Source organism: Amblyomma americanum, chromosome 9 (genome assembly GCF_052857255.1).
Source record: "Amblyomma americanum isolate KBUSLIRL-KWMA chromosome 9, ASM5285725v1, whole genome shotgun sequence".
In the NCBI taxonomy this organism is placed as follows: domain Eukaryota; kingdom Metazoa; phylum Arthropoda; class Arachnida; order Ixodida; family Ixodidae; genus Amblyomma; species Amblyomma americanum.
The window spans coordinates 145,653,510-145,666,969 of record NC_135505.1 but is presented as its reverse complement, the minus strand read 5'-3'; the positions used below and the strand labels follow the sequence as shown (position 1 = coordinate 145,666,969).

The window sequence follows — 13,460 nt, the reverse complement described above, 5'->3', positions numbered from 1 at the left end:
TGAACGAAGCACTGTAAACTGGTCTTTCGCCAACCTACATATACATATACTTAACCTACATATACTTAGCAAGATGTATCCTACACAGCATAGGAACACATGCCCGTGGTGCGGGGCAACCCCCACGCTTTACCATATAACCTGGGAGTGCAAGCGAAACTACACGTTCCCCCAACACAAAACCCCCAGGGCGGAGCAGTGGCTGGCAGTGGGAGAGCCAGCTCACCAGCTGCGAGCTCGCCGCACAAAGGGCAATGGTGCAGCACGCAAGCGAAGCAGCGCGACTCAGTGGAGCCCTGGACTAGGGGCCCAACCCTGCTTTGAAGGTCAAGAGTCTGCAGCGATGAAGACCGAACGCTAAACCCTAAACAACGCTAAACAAGCCCGCTAGACAGTTCAGTCAAACAAGCACGGACGTTTCCGCGATCGACGTATGGCTGTTGCAGCCAGAGATTCGAACCTTTGAACTCGCTTCGCAGCATACTGCATAGAGCCACTGTAACAGCTGCTGTGACACTCCTGTTGGATGTTCTCGCACCAGAGAAAGATCCGGCTTTGAAAAGTACCCGGCCTTACAGTAACACGCAAGAGCTAATTCTGTTACCTCTACACTGAAGTCGAAAATATATCACGGGCATTACCCGTTTAGAGGGATTCCTATTTAGAACAAAAGCAAAAGAGTGCTTTTTCACTCATGCTAACTCATGGAGTAATGATTGGCAGAATGCAAACAATGTGTTCCCTTTGGTATTAGACCTACCTGCAAGTCCACCATAAATTGAACTGTTTATGGTGCAATTCCTATCTGGCAGTTTGCGTTCGTCCCGTCTAGTAGCTTGTCAGCCTCTTTCGCCCCGTTTCTACAAATACGACGCACAAACTAGCTGAACTTTCCGTTTTACTGCAAAAAATTTCACCATGAGAGGTAGGCTCCACGTTTCTACCTAACGCAATCTTACAGGTGGATTGGTAAACACGCGTAAGCCAGCTAAATAAGAATTCCAGAACAATTTTATTAAGCAAAAATAATCTTTTAATTCATCTCCTTCATTAGCTTGGTTCACAGGACACATTCATGCAGCCCCTTCAGTCATTTCTGGTAAATATAATCTTGCCATCAGGTCGGAGAGAAACCTTGCCTTGCGCCACCATTTCCATGGCTTCTGGAAAAACTCTGTGCTCAACCTTTTTCACACGCTCCTGTAAGGTTTTTTCTGTGTCATCCACCTCTACAGTTGTTGCTCCCTGGGCAATTATTGCCCCAGCATCAACTTCAGGTACCACATAGTGGACAGTGCAGCCTGTGATCTTGACACCAGCAGCCAGCACCTGCCTGTGTGCATCGTGCCCTTTAAATGAAGGCAGCAAGGATGGATGGATGTTGATGATCCTACCATACCACTTGTTTATGAACTCTGATGTTATGATCCTCATGAAACCGGCCAAGCAGATGAACTCCACTCCTGCTGCTGTCAGTGCTTCATGCAGCTTCATGTCATACTCTGCCCTTACTTTGTAGCCTTTGTGGCTGATAACCTTGGTTGGAATTCCAGCTCTCTGAGCTCTGCGAAGACCTTCAACTCCGTCGACATTTGAGATGACAAGAACAATTTCAGCAGCACTTCGTCCATTCATGCGCTCGATGTGGTCGATGAGGGCCTGGAGGTTTGTTCCTGATCCTGAAATCAGCACTCCAAACTTTCTCTTCACAATTTCATCTGTGCGGATTTTGAGAGATTCCTGGAAGTTTCTGACATTCACCTTAGGCGATCCCTCTTCTATGGTTAGGATCTGCCCAACAATCCGTCCTTGTCCTTCTGACTCATCAATAATCGCTTGAGCATCTGACGGTGAGGCAATAGCAACCATACCAAGGCCACAGTTGAATGTTCGCAGCATTTCTTCATCCCCAATGTTGCCTTCATTGGCAATCCACTTGAACACTGGCTGGATGTTCCAGTTGTTACAGTCCAAGAAAGCACCAAAGCCAGGAGGCAACACCCTAGGTATGTTTTCAGTGAGGCCACCACCTGTGATGTGGGCAAGGGCTTTGATGTATCCCTTTTTCACAGCATTGAGTAGCATCTTGACATAGATCTTGGTAGGCTTCAGCAGCACTTCACCAAGCTTCTCTGACTCTGCGAAAGGTGCCCGGTCACTATAGCGAAGGCCAGCGCGTTCTACAACTTTTCGCACCAAGCTGTAGCCATTGCTATGGATTCCTGATGATGGGAAACCAATGATTACATCTCCGTCCTTGATGTCAATCCTTGGAAGAACCTTATCTCGTTCCACAGCTCCAACAGAAAATCCAGCTAAGTCATAGTCTCCAATGGCATACATCCCTGGCATTTCTGCTGTTTCGCCACCAATTAGCGCACACTTCGCCTGCCGGCAGCCTTCTGTGATTCCAGCTATCACCTGCTTGGCAACACCAGGATCCAGCTTACCACATGCAAAGTAGTCAAGGAAGAACAGAGGCTCGGCGCCTTGAGCAAGGATGTCATTCACACACATTGCGACCAGGTCAATCCCGATTGTGTCATGGAAGTGGAAGCTTTGGGCAATCTTCAGCTTTGTGCCGACACCATCAGTGCCCGAGACAAGAATAGGATCTGTGTATCCAGCGGCTTTCAAGTCAAACAGCCCTCCAAATCCACCAATCGATCCCATTGTACCAGGTCGTTTCGTTGAATCTGTAAGTGCAGTGATACTCTTCACCAGACGGTCACCAGCTGCAATGTCCACTCCAGACATGGAATACGTCAGCGGGTCTTTCTTAGACACACGGCCGATAGCTCTGAAGGCAATGTCATGTCGAAAGAACTTTCCCTCGAAGTGCACAATCTCTGCACCCAGCTGTGCCAGCTGCTTAGCAGTTCGGAGATCACTGTGAGTAGCCAGACAAACCATGACCCGTCCTCCAGATGTCACAATGTGGTTGTCACGCTTTGTTGTTCCAGCATGAAAGATCTGTACACCGTGTTCCCTGGCTTTTTCAAGACCCGTGATAATTTTACCCTTCGGGTAGCTCTGTGGGTAGCCACCACTAGCAAGGACAACACCAACAGCATACAGATTTTTCTTCCAAACTGGAAGGGCTCGTGGAAGGTTGCCTTCTGTGCACGCCAGCATTGTCTCATAAAGGTCGGACTCAAGCAAGGGCAGGACAGATTCAGTTTCAGGGTCTCCAAACCTGCAGTTGAATTCCAAAACTTTTGGGCCAGACTTTGTCAACATGAGCCCTGCAAAAAGAACACCTACGAACTTCCTTCCATCTTTGCGCATTCCGTCAAGGGTCCTTTGCACGACCTCCACTCGAATCTGCTCCATGACTTGGTCTGAAACCAGGGGGCACGGGCAGTAGGCTCCCATTCCACCTGTGTTAGGACCCTGGTCGCCATCTTTTAGTCTCTTGTGGTCCTGGGCTGGCGGCATTACGGCATAGTTGACCCCGTCCGAAAAGACTAGAACCGAGATCTCGTCTCCTTCCAGAAGCTCCTCGACAACCACGGTGTCCCCGGCTGACCCCAGGACCTTGTCCTTCATGATGGTGTCGATGGCAGCAATAGCTTCCGTCTTATCAGCGGCGACAATGACCCCTTTGCCAGCAGCCAGGCCACTTGCCTTGACGACGAGAGCCGGGAAGTCGGCGTTCCTGATGAACGTCTTGGCGCTCTCCGCATTCTCGAAGTTCTGGTACTGAGCCGTAGGGATGTTATGCTTGGCCATAAAATCCTTCGAGAACGCCTTGCTCGCCTCAATTTCCGCCGCCTTGGCGCTGGGACCGAAGCACTTGACACCGGCGGCTTCGAGATCATCCGCAAGCCCGCGGCACAGATACGCTTCCGGACCGATGGCCACAAGCGCGATGCTGTTCGCCTTGCACCAGTCGACCACGGCCTTGTTGTTCTCGACGTCGATGTCAACGTTGACGGCCTTCGATTCTGTGCTGGTGCCCGCATTTCCAGGAGCAACGTAGATGGTCTGGATGCGGGGCGACTGCGCCAGCTTCCAGACCATGGCATGCTCGCGGCCGCCGTTGCCGATAACCAACACTTTGTCGTACATGGCGACGACTGTCTCCGTGCCGCGCGCTAGCTTCGTACAGAGACGGCGACGACGACCAGCCCCTCACTCCTCGGCACTCTCCCCGAAGGCCCCGTGCGAAAGTGGTGGACTGCGAAGCGACTCTCGGTGCTCGCTTGTCGCCGCCCGGTCTGGAATGATGGGAACTAGAGGCAATTGAAGCGGCTCAGACCATACGCGATAAGATTAGGCACGACAGGCCGCTACGTCGACGCGACGGCGGTCAACGCGCGGACAACAGCGTTTCTCCTCCGCGCGCCCGCGGCCCCGCGGGCACACCACGCGATTCGGCGATAACAACTCGCGCAGGCAGCGCCATCCAATGTCGGTATTCGTCGCAGTTGTATAATCACCTTAGCGGAATCACTCCCCGTAGCTCCCATGCTTCAAAGTTACATAAAGTTGACTTGCAGACTGACATTTGCGGATTGTCTTGCTACCTTAAATCAAGCAACCTAAACTGCTTCTGAAAATTGAAAGCAAAAATGCGCAATTTACAGTTGCATTCTTTGATCAGAGATGGCGTATGCATTTGTTGAAACCAAATTGCCAGCACTTGGCGGTTGAGTTTTTGAAGCGGACTTGACAGTTTCAAATATTTGACATCTCTAAAAACAAACCGAACTTAATCGCTAAGTCAGGACCGCACGCTAATGCTCTCGGCCAAATGCCCTGCGCACCGGCGCCAGAACCAGAAGAAGCGACCATGTGACGAGGAGCGCGGTAGTTCATGTTTATTTTTCTAGCTTTTTCCCGCGCGCTCGGCTATCGCTCGCGGGTCGCGAAGTGTCCTTGGCGCTTGAAAGAGGAGGAAGCCGTCGGTCGGGTAAAAGTCTACCCGCCTACCTGCTAGGAATACGAAAACATTAGAGCGCGGTAGCGTTGCGTCTTTTCTACCATGATCACGATGCAGCTGGAGTGCAGGCGGCCCACGCTCGTAATCAGGGCCCTCACGAATCACGATTACATTTGCTTTACTTGGGCTGAATGGTCCGGCCGCTTGCAACGAATAAAAATTAAACCGAAATTCGTTGGCGAATGCAATTAGAGACTCGCGTGACATAACCGGTTCGGCAATTGTGCTACAGTCTACAGTTAGGATGCCATGGTGTTACAGAAAGGTAGACAAATTTTCGATCAGTGACTAGGTTCGGAGGAACTGCTCTGGGGAACAAATGGTGCGCTACGCAGGAACGGTCACTCCTTGTATTTACTTTTCTTGCCGTGTTTAATTCATGCTCTATAAGCCCCTGCCTACTAGGCAGGTCATTTCCGTTCATTTGATCTTTTTTTCTTCGTGATATGTTTTCAGCGAAATACACTCCATTCTGATCATTATGAGTGGTTGTCACTTGACCTAAAGGGTGAAGTTTTTATTTGGCCGCGTTTGTTTTTTTTTTTCATACTATAGGAACACAGGTTAAACGGTAGTATGTTCCGCTAATACCTATATTCATCTTAGAAAAGAATTAAAGCGCCACCAGATCGGCACATACCGACCAAATAAAATGGACGACAGAGAAGGTCACATCGCGTCCAAAAATAGTTCTGCGTTAACGAACGATTTCCGCTTGCAAGGTGGCGCTTCTACTGCTTCTACTTCTACCATGTAACTTTAGGCGGTTTCTTGAACCCAACTTTCTCAGTGCAAAGGCCATGAAGTTGACTGCGAACATTTGATAAGGCGCGGTTCATCGCAAAAGCCTTCCCGAGCTGATTACAGCCGACAGCCACAGCAGAGATTCAGCGAGCTGTACCGAGCGGGCGCGGAAAAGGGAACGTTATATTTGGCTGACCTTCACAGCCTCGGTTTTTAATCTCGCCATGGTCGTTTCTTTTTCCCCTTTCTATTTGAGAACCTATTTTATTGGTCCAACCCGTATACAAAAAAAATATAATACGAGGCACCTAATGGAAACGAACAAATGCTAACCCGCGGGTTCATTGCGTACGATGCGACAAACCTGTAGCCTGGCCAACTACAAGGCGCGCTTCCATTTGATGTAAATATCAACGGCAAAATTCCACTAGCGGCCGCGTTCTTGCTTGTTCCTCTCGACACAATTCAATCGTTACAAAATCATCTTTTTCCACTAAAAGGAAAAACGGTTTGTGCCAGCTTAGCTGGGGTATAACATCAAATTCGCATGCGTGTACGATACCATCTAATTCGAATGCTCCTTAGTTTAATTATACCTCGCAAGTTCTAGCAGGCCCTTACACTACTTTTCGCTGTTTTACAAATCTAGTTAAGACTTCACGCCCTGCGTTATTTTGTTGCTATTTCCTTATTTGAGCCCATGCAGTGACACTCAATGGACGCGTCACGCAACCTGCCGCTTACGGTGTCTGTAAAACCGTCATGAGTACCCTATGCGAAGGGTCCAAACAAGTTGTGCTGGTGCATCTACGTCACATTTAGTTTAACGAAATAAATCGAAGGTTAATTTTCTTTTTCGGGGTTAATTTTCTCTTCGCTTATTTAGTCGCTCACTTATTCGTTCTGGTGACATGCAGGCAATGGTGGGTGGTGGCCGTTTCATTCTATAAATAGTCAGAGCCTCCATTTAAAACCTAACCTTAGACTTAACGTAACCTACCTCGTTGTCGGTATCGCCGAAAAATGCAAAGCATGGGAAAGCAATCCAAAGACTCGAAGCGGTGTTCCTTTGTCCGAGGTAGCGATAGAAAGCGGAGGGCTTTGGACCGGGTGAGCTCAAAATTTGCGAGCTTTTGTCCGGCGCCTCTGACAGAGGCGACGGAATCTTCGATTCGGGATGCGATGGTGTACGTGTTACCTGAACTTCAGTATATAGGCAGTACACATGTGGCCCACACGACAGCTTCACGCCGCTTTATCTGCGAAAGCTTTCAGTCATTACGAAATTTTTCCGCGTATAGCGTTGCTCTGGTCAAATGATTTAGGGGAATAGATTCTTAATAAGGGAGTAATTACTCACTGGCATCCACCCAAGCGCAGCCAACGGCTACAGAGGAAAGCTGTACAGCTTCCACAGAATCTTCGTTGTTAAAGAAAAATTCGTCCTGCTCCGGGGTTCGAACCCGGGACCACCACTTCACCGGAGCAGTAGCCCTATACCAACCGAACTAACCAGGACGGCTGGCGTATGTAAGGGCGAGAGCGAATTGATCAATAACTCGAAGTGGGATCAGTGTTGGTGAAATGTTTTAGAGGTGTGGTCGTCCACCATGGCTGCGGGAGATGGCAGGTTCGAAACCCACCGCCGGATACCCACTGGATGGGCACAAGCGCCCCGCGACCTGGCGACCGGTTCTCCCAGGGGGTGCAGGCCTGGGGGTGCCTCCGCTGAACCCGCTGCGCCCTTCGGAGCACCATTGCACCCTGCTTGGAACACCATCCTGTAAACGTTGTTCGATATGTAATATAACTCTGTGCTGTCCAGCCTTCGTGCTGTGTCAGTGTTCCATGTTAACCCTCCCAGGAAGGATGCCCCGGATGCCAGTGCTGTAGGCAGACACCCCTCCCTCGATGAAAAATCTATCCACGAAGATCTATATCCACCTTGTGTAGTAAAGCCCATTGTGGCCCTTTTTACATGGAGGGAAGGTGAAGTGACCAAAGGTCCTTTTCCAAGCATTTCCCTCCGGAACAGTCGAGCCCCAGGACAAGAGAAATTTTGTACCCGTTAGAAAGCCGTCCCGGTTAGCTCGTTTGTTACAACGACTTCTCCGGAGCAGCGGTGGTTCCGGGTTCGGAACCCCTGTGACCAGGACGAGTTTGTCCTTACATAACTACGAAGTTTCTGTGAAAGCTGTAGAGCTTTCCTGTGTAGCCGTGTGGCTGCTGTTGGGTGGATGTCAATGAGTAATTATTCCTTTATAACGTTTACGAAAGCGTACCTGCTGGGGATGGGAGCAGAAGAGGATGTTGGAATTAAAAAAAAAAAAAACTCGCAAGTTGTCAGGTCATTGGTATGACTCTGCTGAGTGCACAAAATCACTGCAGAAGTATACAGGAAAACATGGGACTGTAATCGCTTGTATAGGCCTAACCACTCCTTCCAGGTTTTGCTGTGTACTGTACGAACCTCATCACGGATTGGACAAAGCCCTACGGTGTCAAGTACTTCAAGCGCTTACAGATCGACGACGCATACAACAACAATGAGCGGTGTACTACGCTGTCGAGAGGGGCTCCGCAAAAATAAGCACGTCGCACGAGAGTAGCTGTTCGGTCTGGCAATCGCGAGTTTAGTCTGGCGTGTTCTGATAGCGGCGCGATACGGTTGACCGCCCGCGCAGTGAGTGTCCTTCCTTATCGTTATCTTCCGCAGACGGAATGGCCAGCTCTGGGGAACGTCTGCTCTCTCGCCCGAGATATAACGACGTGACTGGACAGAATTAATGCTTCAGGGCTGCCGCAGAGACGATCGCCTACGCAATCGGTGTTCTTGCGTGTACAGGGACCTTGTGAAAGCTAAATAGAACAAGAAAAAAACTCTTCAGGCTTATTCTTCGTTTTCAGGAGTGAAAGCAATGAGACAAACGGAGACAAGTTGGTGCTACATGTCGAAGAATACGTGAAGTGGCGGCAGACGAACATTTCTCATTGACCCACTTTGAAAATAAAATTTCATCTGAGAGTTGCGCTACACCCATTGTTCGGAAGTCAATGTTCTCCCGTGTGCTGCGCGAAGCTGAGCAGATTAACGCTGCCGGTGGACGGTCGCCGGTAACGCTGTGCCTGCGCGCGTTAGCCCAATATATATAGTTCTCAGTGCGCGACTACACTCTAAACACGAATACGCCTATAATGGAGTAAAAAGGGTGTAAACTTCTCTATCGCACTCCCTTTTAGGGGCAGGATATGCTACCCAAATGCCGAAGCAGATTTCAATCACTGAATATATGGAATGCTTACTCTTTGCACCGGCGGTATATACATTCCCACTCGATACCAGCCGCGGCGGTCGAATTTCGACGGAGGCGAAATTCTAGAGGCCCGTGTGCTGTGCGATATGAGTGCACGTTAAAGAACCCCAGGCGGTCCAGATTTCCGGAGCCCTTCACTACGGCATCTCTCATAGCCTGAGTCGCTTTGGGACGTTAAACCCACATAAATCAAAATCATAAATCATGTAAAGCATAGTAACGTGATGGAGTTGGCAATGGGAGGAGGCTTTTAAACGCGGCACCGGAGGCCTTGATGGTTTTGTTGGTTGGTTTGTTGAGTTTAACGCCCCAAAGCGACTCAGGCTATGAGGGACGCCATAGTGAAGGGCTCCGGAAATTTCGACCACCTGGGGTTCTTTAACGTGCACTTACATCGCACAGTAAACGGGCATCTAGCATTCCGCCTCCATTTAAAGGCGACAGCCGCGGCCGGGATCGAACCCGCGTCTTTCGGGTCAGCAGCCGAACGCCATAACCACTGAGCCACCGCGGCGACACCGGAGGCCTCGAGCTTAGCTAATAAAGGAGGTTGTAACCTCGGTTAAAATCTTCTAAACTGCGAGAACTTCGCATCATTTCGAAGATGGAATTGTTTCTGAAGAGGGAGTGAGCTACAGAACAACTTATTCAGTTTTTGCTCCGTCCTGTCTAGAGTGTGCTCTCGTCAGTGGAGCCAACGTCAACGCCTGCTAGTCGCCTAAACTTCCGTATAAATTTACGTAAGGATTGAAACGTTTTCCTTATTAGTAAAGCAAATGATATCCACTATAGTCCATGGCATATACATACGTGATTATGATGCACCAATCGGTGTTGTGTGGCAATTAACCGAACAATTGAAGCTTGGAATAGCCGCCGCGGTGGCTCAGTGCTTATGGTGCTCGGCTGCTGACCCGAAAGACGCGGATTAGATCCCGGTCGTGGCTGTCGAATTTCGATGGAGGTGAAATTCTAGAGGCCCGTGTACTATGCGATGTCAGTGGACGTTAAAGGACCCCAGGTGGTAGAAATTTCCGGAGCCGTCCACTATGGCGCCCCTCATAGCCTGCATCACTTTGGGACGTTGAACCCCCCTAAACCAAACCGATGCTTGGAATGCTCTGTTGTCTGGCTAACGTGCTACACATGTCACTGTAATAAGGGTGTTAATTACTCATTGGCATCCACCCAAGCGCAGTGATACGGCTACAAAAGAAAGCTACAGGACGAATTTTTCTTTAACTACGAAGTTTCTGAAAAAGCTGTATATGTCTTTACTTTGCAGTCGTATGGCTGCGCTTGGGTGGATCCCAATGAGTATAGATATAATTACTCCTTCATTATACAGATCTACTCCTCCATATAAGCCCCCCCCCCTCCAAAAAAAAACTAAAAAATAAATGTTGGACCAACAAGGCAAGTAACTTCACATACCGCGTGAGCCAGGTTCCCTTATTCCCGTTTTCTTTGTCTTTTTGCCGTCGTCTTGCGTCCATCCTAAATGTACTGAAGAAGGGTCGAAAATACAACAGAAAGTGACGCTCCAAGTGTTGCGTCTTCCGCCGGTACGCGCCGGTTTCAAAGCAGCCGCTTTTTCCAGAGAACATAAAGAAATCGCAGATAACTCCGAGTGAAAAAGCAATATCAATGAAATGAAACGATAAGAGTTTTTTCGGCGCTCAGTCGACTGGTCCATGCATGCGTCTCGTACAGTTTCGTGCATGGTTTCGTGTTACGTCATCCGTAGCACGTGAAGCTGCAAGTGTAATGCTTCGGACGTAGGCAGTTCTTGGCAGCCTGTCATTGGCTACCGGCAGGGGTCGGAAGACGCTTAAAAAGTTGCTTAGGGGCGTTGTTCCCGCTTCAACCTCCGTCCAGCGTCGCGGCTGTATACCGCGGCAGTCTTCTAGGACAGTGCACTGTTCGGAGGACTCTAAAACTTGTATACGACTTGCGTAAACCCGACGAAGCCAACACAGATTTTGCTGTGCGCCACTGGCGAAGACAACGGAAATTCTGGACAACACCGAGTGGATTCTACGGGTCCCACGCATGCTGATCTTTCTGGCGAAGCCTCGGCCCCGACCATCCATGATGAACGGCCTTCAGGCGTGGCTGCTGTGGATAATCCTCATCCGCACGTGTGACTGCGCTGCACCTGTGAGTAAAAGTTGTCCACTTCTGTGCGTGGTGGTGCTGCAAGTTTATGGTTTATGGGGGCTTACCGTCCCGCAGCGACTCAGGCTATGAGGGACGCCATAGTGAAGATCTCCGAAAAATTCGACCACCTAGCTGGGGTTCTTTAAGGTGCACTCACATCGCACAGTACACGGGCCTCTGGAATTTCGCCTTTAACGAAATTCGACCACCCCGGCCGGGATCAAACCCGCGTCTTTGGGATCAGCAGACGAACGCCATTACCCCAGAGCCACCGCGGTGCTATACACGCTATCTCGGAGTTGCAGAGGTGTAGTTCCATGCGCTTACTGTCTGAAACATGCCTTGTAGTGAACAGAAGTTCAAGGGTTCGAAAGACCTGGCCAGCTCATTTCAAAGAACGCTAGTAAAACACGGCGAGGGGCAATTTGGTGCATAGCTTGAAGGCGACAAAGCGCGAAAAAGGACTGCACAAAGAGAAAATACTATTGGAAGCGTGTCGATGAGCGCTGTTACTCGCTTAAACATGCTGAAGATGTGAGGCCGGAACTGGAAACTCGATATAGAACCACCTAATCGTATGCGTAGTACCCGGGTGAAGTATTAATCTTTAATCTTTTTTCAGTTGTGTGAACCTTTTTTTTTTCTGTGACACCTAAAAAAAGAAAACCAACCTGTCCTCATTCCTGCAACAGCCTCGAAATCGGCTAGCAGTATGTTCCAAATAAAATAAATTTGTGTTTAGGACCCTTCTTTAAGGTTGTCTCGAAATCTGTGATGCGCGCACTTTTCCCGAATGCTCCTTCAGCAAAAACGTGCCGGTTATTTTGACGTCCGCAACTTCCCTTTTTTATTCGCTATTCGGCGGGCCTTGTCCATGAATTCCTTTCGCGACAAACTCGTTTACCGCGCAGGTCAAACCGCAGTATCTCTCGTTTTCTGTACGAATGGCGTATCTTTCTAAAGTTCGGCTCTTGCCTTAAAATAAAACGCGCTCTGTCTTCCCTGTGTACGGTTGCGAGCAAGACTGCGCACATTTGAGCATGTTGTTACAAGTGGGCGTGACCTATCGGTTTCTTGAGCGAGAGAACGCATGCATAAGCAAGCATGACCGCCCATTAACGTCTCAGTTAATTATGGATCGCTTTAACGTATGCTATCATATACCTCTCAGGCACTTAATGAATTGTTCTGCCATGGAGTGGCCAGTCATCCCGCATCGCATCCGAGACAAGGGGGTAAAATTCAGGAACTCGTGAGCGCGGCATTTATTAGGTCAGGTTTCCTCCTCTGTCACCGCTCGCGTAGTTCTATCACGCCTGTATTTTAGTTTTTTTGCTTTTGTATCTCCTATTTGTTTTCTGTCATCAGCGAACCGTAATACAGTTCTGTATTTTTGCAATACAGTTCGATACAAATAAAGGCTGCAGTGGAGAAAATGGAAATTGGTTTTTGGGGAAAGTAAATGACGCAGCATATGTCTCGCATATCAGCGCGCACCTGAACCGCGCCGTAAGCGAAGGGATGAAGGTGGGACTAAGAGCAGAAAGGAAGGTGCCGTAGTGAAGGGCTCCGGAAATTTCGACCACCTGGGGTTCTTTACCGTGCACTGGCATCGCACAGTACACGGGCCTCTGTAATTTCGCCTTTATCGAAATTCGACCACCGTGCCCGGGATCGAACACGGGTACTCCGGATCAGCAGCTGCACCCACATTCAGGAAGGCCGAAGGTAATCACGGGATGAAATTATGAGCTCGAGAATTTCGATGCCCCTGAATTGTTTTTATAGTCAAGTATTAAAAAGTTGATTATCCACTGCTGTGATTGGCCAATGAAGTAATACAGGATTCCGCAGACCGTTGCCCACTGTCGCCAACTTCTGGTTTTTATGTTTCCTCCTACTATAGTATTTTATTTGTTTGTTCTTCCAGTATGCATGTTTTCATAATACTTTCATCACTGTGTCACTGCCCTCTTCACACCAGAAAGTGCCCACTGTGAGGGCGTTTCGGATCAGTTGGGATAAAAGTGGGCAAATTCAATTTAGACTTCGCCGTTACTCTGATCTGTCCGTACCGTACCGTATCGTGCACCCTCTCCCCGCAATGCCCAGACTGCGCTGCCAGCCGCGCTCGAGTCCCGGTTGTCCCAGGCGGCGCTGCAGGTCATCAAGAGCCACACCCCATATCCCGGTTCCGGTGCTGTCCCGCTGTTCCTCAGTGACGAGCATCTCATGCATTCCAACATCAGGACAAAGTCCAGCATCGGAGACCGCGAAGGTTGGTGCCATACTATAGC

At 49.3% G+C, this 13,460-nt stretch overlaps 2 protein-coding genes across 3 annotated transcripts in view; one reads left to right on the top strand and one right to left on the bottom strand.

Moving 5' to 3' along the window:
* Nucleotides 1–1,010: 1,010 nt before the first annotated feature.
* Gart (trifunctional purine biosynthetic protein adenosine-3 Gart) lies at nucleotides 1,011–4,537 on the bottom strand. Its single transcript, XM_077637932.1, has one exon. It carries the CDS (start codon nucleotides 4,069–4,071, stop codon nucleotides 1,087–1,089), a length of 2,985 nt encoding a protein of 994 aa, XP_077494058.1. The 5' UTR covers nucleotides 4,072–4,537; the 3' UTR covers nucleotides 1,011–1,086.
* Nucleotides 4,538–10,863: 6,326 nt separating this feature from the next.
* The window catches only part of fs(1)N (female sterile (1) Nasrat), a 32,088-nt gene continuing 29,491 nt past the window's right edge, over nucleotides 10,864–13,460 (top strand). For both annotated transcript variants that reach the window (XM_077637931.1, XM_077637930.1), the window contains exons 1-2: nucleotides 10,864–11,163; nucleotides 13,276–13,441. In XM_077637931.1, the coding sequence (XP_077494057.1) occupies nucleotides 11,056–11,163; nucleotides 13,276–13,441 (274 nt within the window). In that variant the 5' untranslated portion in view covers nucleotides 10,864–11,055. The remainder of the gene's footprint in view (nucleotides 11,164–13,275; nucleotides 13,442–13,460) is intronic.